The sequence below is a fragment of the Hesperophylax consimilis genome, chromosome 4 (genome assembly GCF_061612785.1).
Source record: "Hesperophylax consimilis isolate HC1 chromosome 4, BYU_Hcon_1.0, whole genome shotgun sequence".
In the NCBI taxonomy this organism is placed as follows: Eukaryota; Metazoa; Arthropoda; class Insecta; order Trichoptera; family Limnephilidae; genus Hesperophylax; species Hesperophylax consimilis.
The window spans coordinates 18,072,885-18,096,613 of NC_142839.1; the positions used below are offsets into that span (position 1 = coordinate 18,072,885).

The 23,729-nt window shown below is 36.1% G+C and overlaps 1 protein-coding gene across 8 annotated transcripts in view; it reads left to right on the top strand.

Annotated features, from left to right (window-relative positions):
- The window catches only part of CadN (neural cadherin), a 583,020-nt gene that overhangs the window by 554,979 nt on the left and 4,312 nt on the right, over positions 1-23,729 (top strand). For 3 of the 8 annotated variants that reach the window (XM_089651425.1, XM_089651424.1, XM_089651432.1), the window contains 5 exons: positions 12,840-13,004; positions 15,390-15,527; positions 15,690-19,486; positions 19,825-20,066; positions 22,950-23,153. In XM_089651425.1, the coding sequence (XP_089507551.1) occupies positions 12,840-13,004; positions 15,390-15,527; positions 15,690-19,486; positions 19,825-20,066; positions 22,950-23,153 (4,546 nt within the window). Of the gene's footprint in view, positions 1-12,839; positions 13,005-14,052; positions 14,218-15,389; positions 15,528-15,689; positions 19,487-19,824; positions 20,067-20,826; positions 21,066-22,949; positions 23,154-23,729 lie in introns of all 8 variants that reach the window. The other 5 variants (XM_089651430.1, XM_089651428.1, XM_089651427.1 and 2 more) reach the window with 3 other exon arrangements.

Here is a 23,729-nt window from a genome sequence, read left to right on the forward strand (position 1 = left end):
ATGCGAATGGTAGCAGAAGTCGGGGATTCTTATTTATTTATTTAACACCCAGAGGGCTTTTACGTCAATAGTAGTATAACTTTAACATGAGAAAGAAATAATCATATTAAAATTACAATAGATAAAAATACATGCGTGTATGATGTAAACAAAAGGTTTAAGAATATGGTTGGAATAAGACCGGTCGGTGGCTGAGTTGACATCGCGTTTGGGTCACACCCAGGCGTAGTGTGTTCAATTCCTCGGCTGGCTAAGTCCTCCACCACAACACAAGCAACATTTTTCGCTTACTGTGGTAGTAGTAGGAGATTTTCAAATATTTTCAGGTTATTCGTAACGATGGTATTAGGGAGAAATTACTGTTCAAATCATTTTACCACGGGAATGAAATGCTTTTCAGGGATGTAAAATAGCTTTTGTCACTTCTCAGCCCTCCAACTATCCTTATGCAAAAAGTCACGTCGATCGGTCGCTCAGTTGCCATGCGTAAGAAGGACAAACAAACACACTTTCGCATTTACAATATTAGTTAGGGTTATCATAAAGTTACTCCTTTTTCAATTGAAAATATTTTTTGTTGTGCTTTTAATTAAATACAGATATAAATGTTGGCTGGATATCAACTTGCGAGCTACGTAAACCCATAAAACTTCCGTTAACAGACTTTTAGGAGGTTATTATTCCTTATCTGTTACATCCATATTTAAACAAGAATTCATTGGCTTGGCTCTTAGGCTAAGCCAATCCATAAATATAAAATCTAGTGAGCCATCAATGTAGGTTGGATAGTATATACTCGTACTAGATACAAGCAGATCTCAAAGACGGTACTTTCTGATGATAAAGTCATTTATTTTTAGAGAAACAAAACTGTTGACCTGTATTTATTTTAGGTGAACCTATTCGATAAACAAATATTTATAAATATTATGTCAAATTCAATAAATAATACTCTTTCAGTGCTAAGAGAATCGCATCCTTATAATTTGTGGGTATCATCATGCCCAAGCACGACTACAGATAACGTACAAACAACAGTACCTACTAGTCGAATGAATTTAGATCACTTAGTCGTTGTTAAGTGTTCTGTGTTCATTGGCGATCTGTAATCAAGCTTAGGAACGATGACAAGTTACCGACATTATCGATAAAGCCTTTATGAATCGACCTTGCTAGCTACCCTGCTCTATATACTATATAGACGGCGTAGACCAGTAGGCAATAGCGACCGTCAGCCACAACTTTGACAAAAGATTTAATACTCACTATTTTAGCAGTCGGCACTAGGTAGGTTCTGCTGAAAGTCAATATGAAGCCACTGCTCGGTAATAAGTATGCTCAAGTCGTTTAGCGTCAATTACCGTTCTTGTGAGTAAACTCGGGTCAAGTCACAGCGGAAAATTTCGTACTTTGTCCACTTTAAAGGGATTTCTCGAGATAGATAGATACTCGATGCTCTGTTTCAGTTTCCATTCTCCCATTTCACCCTTCCATGGAGATGGAAATGAAATTTAATGGAATCCTTCTAATTTGCCTCAACACGCTTTTGTGTTTAACAACAAATCGTTTAAAGTACTCGGTTTTTCGAGGTTCTTTCCAAAACCCGTGGAAACAGAATATGTAAATAATTACTGGGTGAGTGTGTTTTTATCAAGGGATGTATCCATATTACATGTGCGTACCCGCTCTCAATTTCGGAGAGTAAATAAAAATGTTCAAATTAGTAAAGTTTTAAACTAAACGATGACAAAGTTGTTACCTTCATTCGTATTAATGAAGGTTTTCAGCGTGCTTAAAAATTTAATAAAAAGAGAGTGTTAACCTCGAGTTGAATACATTTCAACGCTTGCCATAATGTCACAACGAGATATGACAGCTGACAACAAGAATTCCTTGCCCCTAAATGAACGTACGAATATACATATTTACGTTTACATTTTTTTCAGCAAGAAACTTGTGGGGTTCCATACATTCTTTATTTTTTTACTCAATTACGTCTTGATGGAAATACGGTGATAGTAAAAAGAAGAAAAAATTCCAGCCTTTTCTAAGATTTCCTGATTTTTTCTACCTTCCACATTTGGCAGAAATTTATTCTCGGCAACCTGCCTTTTTGAGCACGCTTGTCCTCTTTCATACGTGAATAAGACAATACTTTTTATAGATGCATTATATCGTTTCATTTAAATTTGGTTGTTTGTGAGAAGTATGTTTCCGTGTTTTATTTTTTCCGTCTTTGAATAATATCATCGTAAGTTACATTGCCGACTCACGTAGTTGATTTACGTCCAGTTTAATGCTTTCCCGCGTACCATTCTACGTACAAATATAATACTTGCTACTCAGAACAAAGTTATGGGGCAGGACCCATCCATTAGTGCCGAGGAAGTGGAAGAACCCACATTACCTGCCTGCTGCTACTCCTACTCGTGTGTTGAGTTGTGAACAACATTGTGAATTAAATAATACACTTTGTGGGTTACAACTTAACGAGTATTTATTTACCCACGATAAAATATATGGCCCAATCGTTTATATTTCGTATGTTGTATAAAATAATCGTATTCGGTGTGTTCTACCAGTACTACTAACATTTTATTGGGAGCCTACTTTGCGTGAATTATATAATGTAGTTATATTATGTAATATTATTAATGCAGTATTATGGTACTGGTACAGTCTGTTATACTATTACAGTGTTTTTTCAATTGTTTCCAAAAAGTTACCTAAAACCGTTACGATGGTGACTTTATGCGTTATTCAGTAACACTGAGCACCAAACTTTCTTTTTAACCCTTATTAGATATGCATACGTTTGAAAAGCCGCAACGCTCCGTGTGTTGTATAATTAAAGTAGTCCTTTCACATCCCTACGATTGCGAGTATTTAAGCACTTCCTTGTAAATCCGGTCAATGCACAAACCTAAATAAAAAATCATAATTTAAACAATGACTTATGTACTTTCACTGCTACTAACCTGATATACAATAGTGTCGCAATGGGTGGTACCACAGTATCCTCATTGAGAATCTCAAGAACGATACTGTATTTTTACTTATGACGGAATAATAACAATAACAAATAAATTTTGCGAACATCTCAGCACAGGTTTTTCTGGTGAGGTAAGTGTTACACAAAACACTACTAATAACCCAAACAGTTACTGATTATTTACATTTTTGGTGGAACTTATTATGTAAACTGTAAGTAAGAGAAAGGAAATGAATAAAGAAACAATAAGAACCCATCTTCATAAGTTATTGAATAAATGTGAAGGTGTGCTAATATAATATATATATAACATGTAAACATCAGAGTTATAATTTATAACTGTTGTACTAACGCTTTAATGAAAGCTGTGTTCATTCTCCCATTGTGTTTATCTCTCAAGTGTACTTATAAATAATTATCATTTCAAGCTTTTTTATATTGCATATATGACAACGAACCCCGAAAATTACATTCGGCGCCACAAACGCCCAATACTGCACAGTGTGGCTCCGTCAAACCTCGTTCCTGAGTAATTAATCCTAGGATCATGTTGCAAGCCCAAAGTAAAAAGGGTTACATTATTAAAATTAAGAATTTAACCTTTAGGGGTAGAATTTAAAACTTTTTATACGGTTCCTCCATGTTCCGTTCAGCAGTTGACGTGGTCTAGCACACGGCTTCTCAGTGCACCGCACATGCCGCGATTACCAAACAACATTTGGTTTAATATTCCAGGAAGTACAGAATAAGAGGATTGTTCCTGAATTATTGCTCCGATAAACCTCAGCTTGGCCGTGTAGCTGGTTTAGATCAACTATAGTTAAATGACCCATCCTGGGAAAATTTAACTAAGCTTTCAGGAATAAATCAAATCGTAGATCCTAAAGATGAATTTGTATTATTCGGAAACATTTTGATCAATCGTTTTTTTTTCTACAGTTAACCTCGCGAATTTCAATTGCTTCTGTCATAAAATATGATATGTAGCCTTCAGGCATGCACGCTAAAGCTTTCAGTATACCTTTTTCATAATTCCTCCTGAAAACCTGAAAAAGAAATTTACAGTAATCGCGTAGGGAGTAGGGATCGCCCTTTTATCATTTTTTTAACGGCGAAAATTATTAACATTTTGCGAAAGGAATGTACGTTCCCCGTACTCATTTATCAAGACAGACCTGCGAGTATTTTTTGAAAAGCCTTCCTAAAGGTTTTCAATTACATTTCCAGTTTCCCGGTGCGTTGAGGAGAAAATACATATCGCTTTTTATGACATCGCCGGTGGCTGGTGATAGCGATCATCGTAAAAACATTAATCCTTTCAGGTGTTTAATCCCCGAAAATGGGCGCCGGTCCAATACCTTTTCCAGATACATCCTCTAATACTCAAATGGATGGCCGTTTCCTACACCATAAAACTGTTCAATTTTGCATGTAAACTGTAATATTTTGTGTTGATTCAGTCGAGATAAACGTGGAAGCAATATTCAAGAAATTTAGTTCGTTTTTGCTTAGCGATGTTGAATCTTTGGATACTTTAGCTGCTTAAATATTCACTTCGTTCGCGGTTCGTTTGTTTAGCGGTGATATTTTCCCAGGTTTTTCATTTAAAATTAAAAGTGTTGTAAAATATGTGTCGGTAATCTGTTTAGTTAACTGTTGGTTTTACTTATTAACGATGGGGGAAAGTTGCTGAGCCCGGCTTTTATCTAACTTAATACTCAATTTTAATTCTATTTAAAAACTTCTTACTATAAGTTTTTCAGGAGAATGGTCGGTAAAGTTTATAACGGTACATGTTTCTTGGTTAATCTGGTACAGTTCTCTCTGGACCATAGCCTCCGCACCCCCCTTATCCATCCCTCTACCATACACCCTCCCCATCTCACCCCTTTCCCTAATTATGCGCTTCATTTAGTCCGTCGCCGCCGATCAAGTAACCCTTCATTAGTTCGGCGGTGTTTTCCGCTATACATATTATTTTCTGCACGTAATATTCAGCGATTGCTGGAAATGCTAATATTCAGTCAAATTCTGTACCAAGAATATGCATTCCTATTATTTTATCAGAAACTTTTAATAAACCTTCATTTATGCAGCGAATTTCGTGATATTAAGCATTTAATTTCCACTCAGACTGGACCTTTCAAGCTTTTAGGAAGTAAAAATCCAGTTATTAATATAATTCCTGAAATAACGCAATATACAGGGTGTCCGGGGGTAAAGTGCACAAACATTGGAAGGTGATTCTACATGATGGTAGAAGTAAGAAAGAATATAAACTTTTTTGAAATTCCGTTGTATTTTTCCCATACAAAAATATTTTTCCATAGAAGAATATTATTTTCTCTATACAAACAATTTAACTTTTTTACCTGAAAACTAACTTAAAACGTTGAAATATATTATTAATATTTTTTACTTTACCTCCGGGGGGTAAACCTTGTAATAGGTAGATTTTTAAAGCATTCCAGAAATTCTTTGAAAGTACATAATTACATCGGTGACATGGTTGAGACCTATAAAATTTGATCTGGACATTATAGTTGCCCTGACATCCAATAAATCTTCACCACCAACAAAAATACAAGTCTCCGTAGACACTAAAAAAAACAATAAAACACCTTTTCCATGCAATCCTAGAAAACACAGTTGTGGATGCATGGAACAAACTTATACAAGCTGTCATAACTTAATTACTGTTTAAATTACAGTGAAATCAGATATGAGCACATCAGAGGAATGCTCCATGCTCATTAAATAATAATATATTACCTACGATACTTTCCATGTTATTATAAAAATGCATAGTTTAAACCGGTAGATTGTGTCAACCGCATACGTCAATAGTATAAAATTAAATAATTTCCCTCAGGGCCTATGTCATCTTATGGAATGCTGTGTGGAGGATCTTTTTAAGGAAAGGAATAGAGGAAGGAATGAGGGTTGGGTAGGAATCTAGGGACCAGTGTGACGAACAACTCACCCGATGAACCCGGACACCCCTACTAAATCATCAAACGTGGCAATCACTTTAGGGTGACCTATGGCAGAGGGATTTGTTATCCTATAAATGTTTCCCGGGGCGGCGGTACCCATACCCGCCTCACAAATTATATGAATACCAAATATTATATTCTCATGGTTATGTTTAGACATCACGTGTTTATATAGATATAACATAACATTATTTTTTGACAATTTTATTTGCCTTTTTTTAGATAACGGTTGCTTAGTGTTTGAATAGATAGGTACTATTTTGACATTTTTTAATTCATTTACGTACCTAGCTACCAGAAATTAAAAAAAAATTAACTACCCTTATGGATGTGAATGTTATTGATACTCGTGGGCAGTGAATTAAATAAACGGTAAGAATGTATGATTATTTTTCAATACTTTTTCAATTTTCTCTGTTAAAAAAATATGGGAGTAGACGCTAGCTAATATAAACAAGGTTTTCTTCTTAACTCTATGCTTTCCAATATGTTCGTGCATCAACATTTCGTGTCGAAAAAAAAAGATAGATCCTACATATCAGCGAATTCAAAACTCCAATTAGTTATTAACTAAGAGTAACGAAGTCCTGTTTCAACTCTTTCGCTTTGCAGGAGTCTAGTGAATCCTGTCAATGTGGTAGCCGTGTTTGATTGTACTTTTTTATTCCGCCGGAGCGCGCTCATGTACTCTGGCAGACGTGCTGTCAAATCAGAATAATCAAAATTACGTCGTTTACAGAACTGATAGTAATATTTTGTTTTCTCCGATGATGCCGTATCAGTTACACGGTAACAATAATATAATCTCTAATTTTATTAACTACCATCTGTATTTTGCTTTTAATTATTTTATTAGCTCATTCGGTTGGTTCGCTCTCAACATTTTCAAACAGCATTATTTAATTAAAATATACTCAAACTTGGCGTAACTTCTGTCATTACAGTTCATATATTCCTGATACACAGTCATGTGTACGAGGAGCACATAATATAACGTGGGTGGGACCTTATATGTACTCCGCAGTTTGAATCGGAAAGTTTACTCTTAAATACCCGAAACTCCGCGCTCGCATCCCCCCAACATTCAGTTGGTGTGTTTCTATTTTCCCAGAGATATCATAGTCCCCATCTCCCCACCCAAACAGAGATGCTAATATTTGCATGCATGCAGGGCTAGTTCACATTTATTTAAGAACTTCATATGAGCTTGTCACGCTTATCGAACCACTGAAAACATTTTTAAGATACGATGTATAATGCATGATGACATGTCGAAATCATATTTACCATTAGTCTAGCGGAGGCGGTTTTGAGGCTTATCAGGTCCGTCCTAATAAAAATATCAAGTGGAAATTCATACACTGTGATGTACTGATTCATCTTTGGTTGTGTGGACTGTGGGTTTGATACACACGAAAAGCCTTTTCATGTGAATATCGCACAAGAGTCTCAACTGCTCCCAACCATCTGGTGTCAATTGGTCTATGGCATCCCCAAATGTGGAATGTTGTGAGGCTGAAGGTAGTGGGTAGAGGAAGGAGATTAGGAAAAGGGAGGCGAGGGACTGGCAATTCAGATCTGATCACAAAACATGAATAAAGCCATTTCAAGCAACATTTCTGTTCTGAATCGTTGTCTTTTACCAGGGCAATACTGAAAATAAACCATTTAGTTGCAAACTAATTCCAATATTTTTTGTTTCCATGGACGACAACATCAACTTTGTAATAATGATAAAAAATAACGATTAATTTAAATAGCACAGTTTTGTGATGGTTCACCTCAAGTGCGCTTAAATAACTTCAAATACCTGATTGATACGAGCGGGAATATCATCCGCTCGTATAAATCTACTTATTAAATTATCATGGTTCCTGATTGTGTTCGACATATTTTCTGCCACGAATTAAAGGCAAAATTCTGTTCAATTAAATTATTTTCAAGAAATTACGCAGAGCTATCTGGGTGGAATTCAGAGCGGTGTACTGGTTCATATAAATTGGATGTAAGGGTTTTTCCTCCAAGGATTTCCTTTCCTCTTCTTATGTTACTCAATTAATTAGGCAACTTTCCGAAATTTAAATCTATATTCATGTAGCGCATTGGTACTTTACTAGTAATTCACTTAAACATATAATAATAATAATAAATTCTTTATTCCAGGATGTGGGGAGGTTATGGCAATCCCACACATCCCATAGTAATAATATTAATACTTGGATAATTTGTATAGCATCGTTTTGGTAAAAAATCACCTCAAGGGCGCTGAACAACTTATTTTTTGTTCTTGGGCTCTATCTTGTTATATTTATCATTTACAAACAGAATTAGAAAACATACTTACCTAGCAGGTCACTTCGGAAAAACACACTTGTATAAGAGCTTGTAGAAGTTTTACGTTTGCTATTTTTTGATGGTATTTTTATGTCGTCACTGGTCACTCAGCCGAGTAACCGCCAAACCCTCACATCGACCCAATTTTCTATGTTTCTAGTTGAAAAAAAACGTCAAAATTGTCACGGGAGACAAAAAATTTAATTTACATTTTTGTGCTCCAAATAATTTCAGGAATCACTGGTTAAAGTAAGTCAGGTGCATCCCTTAACGCCCTGTATATATATGTAGTTAAAAAATTGTTCAAATTTGAACTTCTACTTCTAGAGATACATTTGAATCTTTAAAAACTTCTAACCCCTTCCTCAAAAATTTATCAAATGTGACGTCCAACCTTTCAGATTTAAGTTCTTACAAGTTTTTATTGGATTAGAGCAGGAGTTCCCAACCTTTTTGTACTCTAGAGCACATTCTAAAATATCGGTAGGGTGGCGGGCACCACCTATTTTTAATCGACAAACTCGGGGCAGCAATCGCAATCAAAATGACAACAACGCGGTTCCAGGCGGGGAATGCTATTTGCACATCACTCCTTGTACACGCCGAAAACCCGAAGTGAGCCGATGATCGCCGACTACTGTCAGTTTGGCTGTCGGGGCAATACTTATTGCTTTCACTGACAGACAGAGCTGGCAGAGCCATGTGCCATGTGTTTTGGTGCCTTCGGCGTTCATCGGCTCAGTTCGTGGCGTTCGTTCACTTCGGGTTTTCTTAGTGTACAAGGAGTGAAGTGCAAATAGAACTCTCCGTTCCAGGCTAGCGTGAAAAGTGTAGTCTGGCTCGCCGCTAGACAGGTTGCGACAAGTACTGTCAGCAAAGGAACCACTCATACATACAATATCGCAAACATACGAACGTATTTAATAAACCTAGGCACTCAAAAAAATTAAAACTCTAACAAATAAATAAAAATAATTCACATTTTCAATTAATGTTTATGAAAAAATTATTTCACTGTCGAATAGTGGCGGGCACATACAAATCGTTCCGCGGGCGCCACGGTGCCCGCGGGCACGGGGTTGGGAACCCCTGGATTAGAGGATTTGTGAATTAGGGCAGTAAGTCAATATAATGAATTTACAAATATTACATATCTAGAGATGATGACGCGAACTAATAAAATGTTCGGATTTGTGAGATGAATGAACATACAATAGATTCGAATGGAAACCAATGCCGTAACTGAGTTATTACCTTTTGGTGCCTGTCCATTTAGCACGCGCTCTGTCCCACTTCCACTTGCCTGATATCGTATATATCCATCCCATTTTGATTCCATGATGAAGAAGAATCGCAGATTTGTATTGTAAATTTTATATTGGCCAGACTTTTGGATAACAAAGCTCGCCCACGTCGCATTTCTTGGGTTCTTATTTATTTTATGTATGAGATAAAATGTCAAAATTAAAAATTAAAAAGGCGTAATTTTATTACAAAAATATATATGTACCAAAGATAAAATAACTATTATATTTGATATGTACCTATATTAGTGAATTTACTACGATCTAGCTTTGATGTAAGGTACTCAACTCTATTAGATACCTATCTATTTATGGATATGACTTTCTTAAAAGACGAGTTAAAATAGCCAAAAGTACAACTTGTTCGGCTGGTGAAATATATTTTTATATCAAGCGAATTAAAGAGCTTTTCCGAAGCTCTCACTTTCTTGTTCAACCGTGTTTATTAGCAGAATATTTGTAAAAACGTTCAAGTAATCGCGCGCATATCACAGTATTTACCTATCCAATTCGGTGAAACTTGTAATACGTGCAATTTTCGGTGCTATTCACCCAACCAATTATTTTTCCACTCCAATTGGGGCACGAATTCCATCTGAACTTTGGGGTGAAATCACAACGTTTTAATCTTTTTTCCATTTCTATCATAACCCCCCGTTCTATCTATGAATTATTAAAATCAAGGTTTTTCGCAATCTATTATCAAGATACTTATATTAAGTGTCGTAATTATTGAGAGATTTTCCGGGATAATTGGTAGCCATGAAGATTTCCAAGATTTACTACGCAATTACGAAAGCAAAGTCATTAAAAGATTAGGCACATTTATTTTAATGTCACAGTGACGTAGCGACTTTCTAGATAGCCTGAGCCCCATTATTTTTCCCCAAGGCGAATGATTGTTGAAAAATTGCACCTGCAGCGCAATACGAATTTGAGAGAGATCCATCATAAGCCATCGCATAATCATCATTTTAACAGCTTTATTAATTACCATTGGACCCCGTCATGCTTCGCTATTGCTAATGTCTTTCTCGGGCGTCTCCGACTTATTCCACCATTCACTTCTGTATACCATTATTACATATTACATCGGTTTTAATTCGACTCCGTATCTCATTCCGGTGCAGAGATATTGTGTTAAGTATTCCTCGGGCGTCCCCGACTTCTTCTAACATTAAAAAAACTGTCTAAACACTCCTGGTATAAATAAGAACAAAATTTTCTGCGAAATCGGTCGATTACTTTTAGAATATTGCGAGCAGGTTGATTTCTTAAATGTGATGATGCTTCAGATACAGGGTTATCTGCTGCACAAAACGGACTGTTTTAAAAATCACGAATCAGAAATAACTTACTTTGGAAACTTTAAACACGATGGATATTCATATATGTTTCGTTTTCATTTAAAATAAGTGGGAGAGATGATAATAAATAATGAGGAATTTACTATGATGACATTCTTTGTCGATGATTTACGACAACCATCTCCTGGGCTTCTATAAATTGAACTCTCTATATATAATTACATTCATGATTATATTGGTTTACAAACAAACTCTCTAAGGACCCGGGGGTTTGTCTTTACGCCACTGCAATACCAAATTTTCAGAGCGGCAGTCCTCATCAGACGAACTTAAAACTTTTGCTGCCATCTTATTTTATTATTTGACTACCCCAACGAATTTTAAAATACTAGATAATATGCCTAAAATATTTGTTTTCATTCTATAAAAATGACAAGAAGCTTGATTATTTTACTAGAAGCAATTTTACGTATTCTTATGTAATAATAACAGTTGCTGCCTGACTGCCCAAGTTTTATCACTCTCTTTCCTTTTGAACTAATAAAAATTATGGAACAGTCTATATGACGTGTTGTCTATTATGGAACCACATATATGACGTTTTGTCTATTGTGGAACCACCTATATGACGTCTTGTCTATTATTGAACAACCTATATGACGTCTTGTCTATTATGGAATAACCTATATGATGTCTTTTCTATTATTGAACAACCTATATGAAGTCTTGTCTATTATGTAACAACCTATTATGGAACGTCTTGTCTATTATGGGACCACCTATATAACGTATTGTCTATTATTGAACAACCCATATGACGTCTCGTCTATTATTGAACAACCTATATGATATCTTGTCTATTATGGAACAACCTATATACAACCTATTTTTTTGAACAGTTATTAATATTTCAATTCTATTTTTCTCATGAAAAAGACGTAGCGTATTGAAACTACACAAATTTCATCAGAAACATGAACAGATTTTGTGCTTTATAGAAAATAGTACGTATTAATAAATTGAACAACATTAATTTACTATATTTCCGATCGATGCAATTTAATATCTCTATTCCTTTGCGTGTCTAGACGCCGAGACTTAACCAATTCAGTTGCCGTTAAAGCCAATTATTATTTTCGCAAATAAGTGGTATTCTGCCGTGGCATTGGACTGTAAACTAGCTAGCCAGTAGCCAAAGACAATTTCGCCACTTCCGATCACCGCAATAATTTTCAGTTCTTACCATGCCTTTTTCCGGTAGGCGTGAAATCGGGAAAGGCGGTATTATCGGTGAAATCAGAAATGTTTTTGCTTTCAAAAATGTCTTAGGTTTGCAATCTACAGCCACGATTGAACAATGATTATCAAAACTTGAAAATGTTATGTTTACCTATGTAAAAAATGTTATGTAAAGCTAATTGGGGGTGTAATTTGTGAGAGAGCCGCTCTAAGATAAAAATAAAGATAAGTAAATGTAGGAGAGAGACAGCTATCGCAAGCTTTGAAGATCTGGCAATATTGTAAAATTTGTTCATTGTGAATGTTCTTCAACTGCGAACGACCAATTTGACTTTTCTAATCTGCATGAATCATTACGTCTTTTTAAATCTTTACATTCATACTTCAGTCATAAATGGATTTACCGCACGTACGCTACGTGAATGTCGTATATAGTTATATAAATTTGTTTATAGTTTTACACATTATGTCTGTACACCTTTGTATAACATTTGATCCGAAATGAATGATGATAAGACTGCCGAATGAAATGGCGGCCGGTGCAAAGACTTGATTGCCTTAGTTCGGCCTTGCATGTGCGCCGCAATCATCGCATATGAGGATTTGGTGCCCCTATGTGTAATCACATTATTATGTTGGAATTCAATGTCCGAGAATGTATTTGTAGTACGAGTTGCGGCTGGCTGCGTCCGACAACCTGAAGGAGAACTACACCACGGTGGTGATCCACGTGAAGGACGTGAATGACAACCCTCCGGTGTTCGAGCGACCCACCTACCGCACGCAAATCACCGAGGAGGACGACCGCAACCTGCCCAAGCGGGTCCTTCAGGTCAACCACTTGACGATCGCTGAAAATAACAATTTTCTTTTCTACATTTTTAGTAGCCGCCTTGTTTTTGTTGATTTTGCTATTTTTTTCCATTTCATTTTTAGGTTCCAGTTTTTAATATTTGATTATTTATTTCGTAGTTAGGGATATTTTTAAATCATTATTTTTGTTATTATTGATGTTTGTTTTGAAGGTTGGATCAGAGTGGACCCTTATTTTTCCCCAATATTAAAACTAAGCCCATAAATTTCGTTTAAAAGTATTTTTATCAAATCTGGCTGTAAGAATTTAAAGTGACTAAAAAAAGCTTTGTTTACTTGTGAAAGCTTGGATATCTTAGTGAGATTGTTTGCGGGTGTCCACGAAATCCCTCCCACCTGCCCCTCGTGGGTAGTCGCGGTCCCTCCACACCAGACTCCAGACTGGGAGGAACGTGTTTTCTAAGCCAAGGCTTGTATTCTCGTCGGGGCTTTGATATGATAAATAGAATTTCTTTTCGGCAATCACACAATATTCTCAGATGAATTGGCACGGCCGCGACGCTGTTTGGCTAATGAATTATGGTCTTAAATTCACGACGCCTGTAGGCCGCTATCTTATAACAAGCCATTACAGTATTTGCCAGAGTAATCGCTTACATAATAGTGATTTATCAGCGTTTTGGTGGAGCAGCACGTGTACTTGTTTTGCCAAAGTGTTTCCCCTTATTTGTTCAAATTTCGCGAAATGCTTTTGTCACTGGACAATCTGGGCATCACTTCAAGTAGAAAAAAAGTCTTTCACTCTCGAGAACACGCTCTTCAAACTTATCAAAACTCACTGATTATTTTTTTAAATATTTTTGTGTTTGTTTTAGTCTAGGTTTAGGCTTAGGCTAGTGCAGAATGCAGTTGACAATTTATCGTTTGTGTATGCTATTTTCGATCAATATTAATTTGTGTTCTTGTTTTGTCCTTGATTTAATTTCCCATTATTCTTTGAGTATTGTTTAACCCTGTTCGTCCCGCTTGGTATTTCTTTGAGTTAAGTATTTTGTGTTGTACGGCAGTACGAGTTAACCCTAGTAGCGTCGGACAGCCTGAACGAGAATTCCACAAAGGTGATAATACACATCGACGACGTGAACGACCTCCCGCCAGTATTCGAACGGAAGTCTTACACTACCCTGGTGCAGGAGGAACTTCCAGGACCGCACCCCTATAGTCTTCTGCAGGTCCTTTTCTTTTATTTTACCCTCAAATCCTCTACTAACCAATCGGAAAATAAAATATGATCTCCTTTCAAAATGTAATCATATAACTATCGCAACAAAATATTATTTTTTTAAATTCACTCAGTTGTAAATTCAAAAATTCACTAAATTGTGCGTGAAATGTGGGAAAAGCAAAAAATTGGTTATATTCTTGTTGAATAAATCATATTTTTAATTCGATGATATGTTTTAAATAGAGTATTAGCCAATTCTGAAATATGAATTGAATAAAATTTTCATTTTATACGCATTTATGAATAAATAATCCGAAATACAGATTTGGTGGGTAAACCAATAAATTAATCATATAATAAGCCTTCCATTTTGTACACACAGAATACATGCATCCATACATGCCAGTGATGTGATGTCTAGGTAAATTTAGTTAGAGTTTTTAGTAAATTTAGTTTAGGGAGAAAAATATTAAATTTATATAATATGAAATTAGAGCATATTCTAAAATTTCGAACATTCTGGGGAATTTTCAAAATTCCCTAGCCAAGCCTAAGCTGGGGAATATTTTTTTCCTGAAATCATCCAGCCATCCCCAAAATATTCTGGAGGAAATTCTAGGGAAATAAAATTTTTGGGCATACCATCACTGGTACATGCTTACATACCTACATTAATTTACCCACAGCTAGTATTATCTGAGATAATAAATGCAGGTGAGCTTATCTTCTTTCAAGTTCGAGAATAAATTCAATTTTCTTTAGGTATACTTGAATAATTAATAACCTAGAATATAAATAGTATATTTGTGTAGGTATTTGATTAACTCTCTGCCGTAGTGTGTGCATGCTTTCTTTCAGTTTTATTTAACATTTCAGCACGTTTTTTATTTTTTGATTAACTACATATCATTTCAGTACGTAGGTAGTATTTTTGCCGTTTTTTTTTTGTTTTTCTACAATGAATTTAAAAATTCAGTATGTTACATAATTCTATTTTCTTTTCAAATCGTATAATATTTATATATTCTACTCATTCAATATCTAAAAAAAATATCTAAATTCATTTGCATTTGAAATGCATATTTTCTGGAAGAACAAATTTTGTGAAAATTATATTTAAAATTAGAGATTTATAATCCATTTTGCTGTACTAATGAATTTGTACTTGAACTTAAACAGGTCACAGCCACAGACGGAGACAAAGATAGACCGCAAAACATTGTCTATTTCCTCACAGGTCAGGGAATAGATCCCGATAACCCAGCCAATAGCAAATTCGATATCAACAGGACTACAGGAGAAATATTTGTGTTGAAGGTAAGGTTGTCTGGATTTTTAATATTTTACAGGCCAACTTCTCCTCAACAACCTAAAACTTAATAACTCATTATTTATGTTGTTGTTTATGAACCTTGTTAGGTGAATATCATAATCACCATATGTTGCCAAGAGCTAACTCTATCTTTATTTGATTTTCAGCCTCTTGACAGAGATCAACCCAATGGACGTCCACAATGGAGATTTACAGTATTTGCTCAAGATGAAGGCGGAGAAGGCCTTGTGGGTTATGCTGATGTTCAAGTGAACCTTAAGGATATCAATGACAATGCTCCTATATTCCCTCAAGGAGTCTATTTTGGAAACGTCACAGAAAATGGTACTGCTGGAATGGTTGTAATGACAATGACAGCTGTGGACTATGACGACCCATCAGAAGGAACAAATGCAAGATTAGTTTATTCCATTGAAAAAAATGTCATCGAAGAAGAAACCGGCTCACCAATTTTCGAAATTGAATCCGATACAGGAGTCATCAAAACTGCTGTCTGCTGCTTGGATCGTGAGAGAACTCCAGATTACTCTATACAAGTTGTTGCAATGGATGGAGGGGGGTTAAAAGGCACGGGGACGGCATCTATAAGGGTCAAAGATATCAATGACATGCCACCGCAGTTTACCAAAGACGAATGGTTCACTGAAGTTGATGAAACTGATGGAACCAATCTTCCAGAGATGCCCATTTTAACAGTAACTGTTCATGACGAAGATGAAACAAACAAATTCCAGTACAAGGTTATTGAGAATAGTGGTTATGGAGCTGATAAATTTACCATGGTGCGCAATAATGACGGTACTGGATCTCTCAAAATAGTTCAGCCGTTAGATTATGAAGATCAGCTTCAAAGTAATGGGTTTAGATTTAGGATTCAAGTCAATGACAAAGGGGAAGATAATGACAATGATAAATATCACGTGGCATACTCTTGGGTCGTTGTCAAGCTTCGTGATATTAACGACAACAAGCCTCAATTTGAAAGGCCTAATATTGAAGTGTCCGTTTATGAGAATTCTGAAGTAGGAAAAAGTTTGGAAACCTTCAAAGCAACTGATCCAGATCAGGGAGGAAAAAGTAAAGTTTCTTACGCTATTGACAGATCTTCTGACAGGAAGCGCCAATTCTCAATCAACCAAGAAGGAACTGTCAGCATACAACGAACTTTGGATCGTGAAGAAACACCAAGACATCAAGTTAAAATATTGGCTATTGATGATGGTGTTCCTCCCAAAACTGCTACGGCCACCCTCACTGTGATAGTCCAAGATATCAATGACAATGCTCCCACATTCCTTAAAGACTACAGGCCTGTTCTTCCAGAGCATGTTCCTCCCAGGAAAGTCGTTGAAATATTAGCCACTGATGATGATGATAGATCAAAGAGCAATGGTCCTCCCTTCCAATTCCGTCTCGATCCTGGAGCAGATGATATCATAAGAGCTTCCTTTAAAGTAGAACAAGACCAGAAAGGTGCTAACGGCGATGGTATGGCGATTGTGGCATCACTTCGGTCCTTCGACAGGGAGCAGCAGAAGGAATACCTTATTCCAATTATCATCAAAGATCACGGAAACCCTGCCATGACAGGCACTAGTACTCTGACTGTAGTTATAGGTGATGTTAATGACAATAAAATGCAGCCAGGATCCAAAGAAATATTTGTATATAATTATCAAGGGCAAGCACCGGATACCGAAATAGGAAGAGTTTACGTATATGACTTGGATGATTGGGATCTTCCAGACAAGAAGTTCTATTGGGAAGGTACTGAGCATCCACGATTCAAACTAAATGAAGAAACTGGTATGATACAGATGAAACAAGGCACTAAGGATGGCAAATATCATTTGCGGTTTAAAGTTTATGACCGTAAGCATACCCAAACTGATGTTCCTGCCAATGTTACAGTTACCGTACGTGAAATACCTCATGATGCTGTGTTGAATTCAGGATCCATTAGAATCGCCGGTATCACGGACGAGGACTTTATCAGAGTTTGGAACTATAGAACGCAAAGCTTAACTCGTAGCAAGGCTGATCGATTTAGGGATAAGCTAGCTGATCTGTTGAATACTGACAAAGAGAATGTGGATGTCTTCAGTGTACAATTAAGAAGAAAACATCCCCCAATTACAGATATAAGGTTCGCTGCCCATGGCTCTCCCTATTACAAACCAGTAAGACTCAATGGTATTGTCCTCATGCACCGTGAAGAAATTGAAAGAGACGTTGGAATTAACATTACGATGGTTGGAATCGACGAATGCCTTTATGAAAACCAAATGTGTGAAGGATCATGTACAAATGTATTGGATATCAGCAATCTTCCATACATGGTGAATGCAAACAAAACTGCTTTGGTTGGAGTAAGAGTAGATGTACTAGCCGAATGTACTTGCGGTGCTAGGAACTTCAGTAAGCTTGAATCATGCCGAACTAACCAATGCTACAATGGAGGTCGTTGTATCGAAGGCAAGTATGGACTATCGTGTTCTTGCCCTGCTGGCTACAGTGGTCCAAGGTGTCAACAAACTTCCCGAAGCTTCCGAGGAAATGGGTGGGCTTGGTATCCTGCTCTAGAAATGTGCGACAACTCACATCTTAGTTTTGAATTCATTACAAGAAAATCTGATGGAATTTTACTGTATAACGGTCCTATAGTACCACCTGAGGCTGATGAAACTATGGTTTCTGACTTCATATCAGTGGAGTTAGAGCGTGGTTATCCGAGACTTCTGATTGACTTTGGCTCTGGAACATTAGAACTGAGAGTCAAAACTAAGAAGAGTTTGGATGATGGAGAATGGCATAGGCTTGACATATTCTGGGATACTGAAAATGTTCGCATGATTGTGGACTACTGTAAATCAGCTGATATTCAGGAGTTGGAAGATGGAACACCACCTGAATTTGATGACACAAGTTGTCAAGCCCGTGGAACAATCCCACCATTTAATGAATATCTTAATGTTAATGCCCCACTTCAACTTGGAGGACTGTATGTTGAACAATTTGATCCAACACATTACCATTGGCAGTACATGCCCGTTGGAAAAGGATTTGATGGCTGTCTGAAGAATTTAGTTCACAATAGTAAGTTGTACGATTTGGCTCATCCAGGCTTGTCGAGGAATTCAGTAGCCGGCTGTCCTCAGACTGAGGAGGTATGCAATCAGGGAGAAAACACAGCTCGTTGTTGGGAACATGGAACATGCGTGGGAAGCTTCTCGGAAGCCCGTTGCCAATGCAGACCTGGTTGGACTGGACCAGCTTGCGCTACTCCTACGATACCAACTACTTTTAGGCCACAGAGTTACGTCAAGTTTGCTCTCAGCTTTGAACCCGATAGATTCAGCACCCAGATCCAGCTACGGTTTCGTACCCGCGAGCCACATGGTGAATTATTCCGTGTCAGTGACCAACACAATAGGGAGTACGGAATACTTGAAGTTAAAGATGCCCGCCTGCACTTCCGATACAATCTGAATTCATTGAGGACTGAGGAGCGTGATGTTTGGTTGAGCGCAGTTGGAGTAGATGACGGACAGTGGCACGTTGCTAAAGTGAGCCGCCATGGAAGTGCTGCCACTCTGGAACTAGATGGAGGTGAAGGAAGACGTTTCAACGAGACATTCAGCTTTGAAGGACATCAATGGCTGTTGGTAGACAAGCAAGAAGGTGTCTACGCTGGTGGAAAGGCAGAATACACAGGAGTTCGAACATTTGAAGTTTATGCGGACTTCCAAAAGGGTTGTTTGGATGACATTCGCTTGGAAGGAAAGCACTTGCCTCTACCACCCGCCATGAATGGTACGCAGTGGGGTCAGGCAACTATGGCTAGAAATCTAGAACGTGGCTGCGCTTCTAACAGCCCTTGCATCAATGTCATTTGCCCAGAACCATTTGAATGTGTTGATCTGTGGAACGAGTATGAGTGCACGTAAGTTTATTTTATATTCTTTTTTCTAAGTGAATTTTATCTTTGAAATTTCATTCAAATCAAAGCTCTCTTTTAAAAACATATCAATGTTATTGCCATCAGCAAATTTCTTCATTTTTTGTGTAAATTTATTAATGTCGTTAATGTTTTTAAATCCCCCTTTTCAAGTATATGTAACCTTTACAACCGCACTGAGTCCTGATTGATTATTTTGTATTTTATTTTTAATTTAAAAATAATTATTTATCTGTATATATTTTATTTAAAACTTTTTACATTTCATAACATGCTCCATATATATTATAATATGTACTTTAAAACTAACAATATTGATGTAGCTGCGGAGAGGGTCGTATAATGGCACCGGACGGGAAAGGTTGCACCGATAAGAATGAGTGTTTGGAGCTACCGTGTCTGAATGGTGGAACGTGTATCAACCAAGATCCTCGCTTGCGATACCGCTGTATCTGTCCCGACGGGTTCTGGGGGGAGAACTGCGAGCTGGTGCAGGAGGGGCAGACCCTCAAGCTCAGCATGGGCGCCCTGGCTGCAATACTCGTCTGTCTTCTCATCATACTTAGTGAGGACCTACCTAGACCAACCAACCAACTCAACCACTCTTAGTCCATGTGCTGTGCTAGATCATTAGTTCCCACCATTTTTCATATGACATAATGACTTCATCCACTAAATACTCACTAATTTCTCATTGCACTGCATTTCTCATAGAAGGATATGGAAAAATCATCTATACACATTCATGCAAGGGTTATAAAAAGTTATGTTTTACCAATTTCTGAAATATTGAACACTCCAAATCAATATTTATTAAAAATATATACACAATATATTTATGTATTGCAACATGTATATTATATAATAAAGTGTGATTAGTCAGAAGCACTTACAAAACAATATAATCCTATTAAATATAGCTTAAAATATTGGTATACATTCTTATTATCAAATTGCATGAACCATTACTTTTACGCACATTATCATCTATTCATGTAAATTTATGTAAATTATATTTTATTCTTGATGTTAGATGTACAGAACTTCAAGAGTTTAAAGATTCCTTAAGAATAATTTGAGAATAAACATTTTCACTTTGCTGAATGAAAGTCTCCTCTACATTTTGGAATATCTTCTCATTCATCTTAAGTAATCCATAATATTCTTGAATTTTCTGTATTCGTAGTAACACTAAAATGTAATGTGTATTCATATAACTAACATCTGCATGATAAACAATGTATCTCTAACAACTCAGTGCGGACCCACTTGGTAAGTAAATATATGTATTAACTGTTGCATTGTTTACAACTTCATCAAAACAGATGTCCGGCCGGACTGAAAAGCTCGGGAGCAACTTGCGTCAACGAAGACGAATGCGAATGGCGTCCATGTCAAAACGGAGGGAAATGTGTTGACTTGAACATCCCAATGCGCTACGAGTGCATCTGTCCTACAGGATTCACGGGGCATAACTGTGAACTAGAATTGCTAGCTTCTGGAGTCATTACACCCTCTAGGGATTTCATCATAGCTATTATTGTTTGCTTGTTCCTTTTATTGGGTCAGTATGATTTAGCTATCACATTTCTGATGATCAGAGGTAGACTTTGCTATTGCCAAATAAAGTAAATCACGAATCAAAGAATACTGATTGTCCTCTTTTGGTTTAGACAGGTCTAGTTCTGATGCATTGTTTCTTTCTACCTCACACAATGATTTATTTTTCATGTTTCCTTAAATATATAATTTGCAATAAGTGAAATTGCATCAAAATTATTTAATAAAGATTACACATTATGTGAGGGTAACCATGCATTTTTTTCATCAAACATTTTGCAATTATTAAATGGAGAATATTCATAATTGTTGCTATGTACAATTATTTTATATTTCTTTTCTCATAAGAAGAACATATCTGTATTTTGTAATTAAAATTCAATGAATAAGTATTGTGCAAAAATATCTACTAGTACTGGGTGTTGAAGATAATTCCGTCCAGCACCAACGCTGATTTCGTTGGAGATTTTCAACTGTTGAAAATTACCATTGAAAATAAGTTATAGTATAGAGTTATTTTATTTCTAGTGATTTATATTTTTTTATTATAGCCCGTTGTTATAGTAATTTTTTGATGTTGATATTTATTTCCCGGTCATAATTAGGACCAGTCTCCCGTAATTTAGTCCGACGTTATCAGAAATGGTTATTTTAAACTCGTAATTACTCTCCTTTGCTGTGATTGGCTGAAGGTTTTGGCTATTGAGAGTTCAAATTCCATCCCGTGAACAGTGGAGGGGGGACATAAATACTGAGGCAGTTCCTTGGCGGCGGTCATTTCCTCGTCTGGTGGCTCCAGGTGAAGAGATAGATGTTTCTTTAGATGTGTTTCATGATCTGTTACTATATCAGCATGTAATACTATTTGCTAATTACATATGGCATATTATTTGATAGAGTTAATTGAATTAAATATCTTTTATGTGTCAGCGACACGGTATCTACGGTATGAGTGTTCTTTCAATTTTAAATAAATATGAATTTTATTGAAAATGCTGGCATAATTCTGGACAAGAATGATACAGGAATTATATTATAACTGTTGCCGCATTTTTCTTTCAATAGCGTTGACCGTTGATGGAAGATAGCTATTATTTTCAATAGTGTTGGGCGTTAAAGGAATATAGCTATTATTTTCAATAGTGTTGGGCGTTGAAGGTATATAGCTATTATTTTCAACACTGTTGGGCGTTGATGAAATATTGCTATTATTTTCAATAGTGTTGGGTGTTGAAGGAATATAGCTATTATTTTCAATAGTGTTGGGCGTTGAAGGAATATAGCTATTATTTTCAACGGCTAGTCATATTTGGACACAGTACCTACATTGTAGTTTATATATTTTGAAAAAAATTTCAAAATAGCAAAAAGGGTGTGAATACACCTATTTTTCTAACTGTGTTGAGAAAAAATTGCATGGAAGGGTTTGCACAAAATATTATTTAATGGCCATCCCATCTATCTTCATTGTAAAACTTTTACCCGAATGCAAGTTTATTTTCAAAATAAAGTTTCTAGATAAATGGGATAGTCCGTTGATTTTGAAATATCCACCGTTTGTTTTAACCTCTTAGAGGAAAAAATCTTAATGTTAGTTGTACTATGTGTTAGACAGCACAGATTAATTTGAATACACAAATTTATTATTAAAGATTATCATTATTATTCCAATGAACAAATTCGAATGCAAAAACAAGCAGCATTATCTATGCTTTATACAATTAAATTCATTTCCAAACTGCTAAACTTTTACAATGTCTTATTCTCTGTCAACAATATCCATTTTGATGATCATTTTAGATCTCATAAAAACCGTTTTGAAAAATAAGCCATTACAGTTTCGTGTTCCTTTTTATTTGTAAATATTAATTTCAATACCAATTTGCAGTTCTCGTGCTCGTGTTTGTTGTGTACAACCGCCGACGTGAGGCTCACATCAAGTACCCAGGCCCGGACGACGATGTGCGTGAAAACATCATCAACTACGATGACGAGGGAGGCGGCGAGGATGATATGACTGCTTTCGATATAACTCCGCTGCAAATACCCATTGGAGGACCTCTACCTGACCATCCACCTACAAAGATACCATGTTAGTATTCAATAAGACAATCGATTAAAAAAATATGAAATGTAACAGACTTTAAACCCCCAGAACTCGCTCAAATTAGATTCAACATCTTGTTCTCTATATGTACATACTCCTGTACAATTCAGTTTGAAAATGAATTTACTGTTATACCTTCAACCTTATTTCACTATTTTGTACTTTTAAATCTTCTTCTATTACCCACTTTTATCTTTTAAATCCTGAGTTTATTGAAGACTGGTTAAAAAAAATGCATAGAGTGCAAATAATTAACTAAAATTAAATAAAGAATCGCCATGTCCATAGATGAGAGATAGTCAGAACTTAAAGATTACTATTCTACAGTACTTAATCAAGTAATTTTTGTTTTGACTGTTTTTTGTTTAATTATTTTTTTAATATTTGCAATGTAAGTTAATACAATAACATAATAATACAGTATTTTAGATTATAAATAAAACATATTTATCTTTACGAGAGAAAACCACTCGCGTCTAAAGGGGAAATAAAATTATGACTTAATATACATATTTGAAAAAAATATATAATTAGTTATGCATATAAAATGAAAAGAAAGAG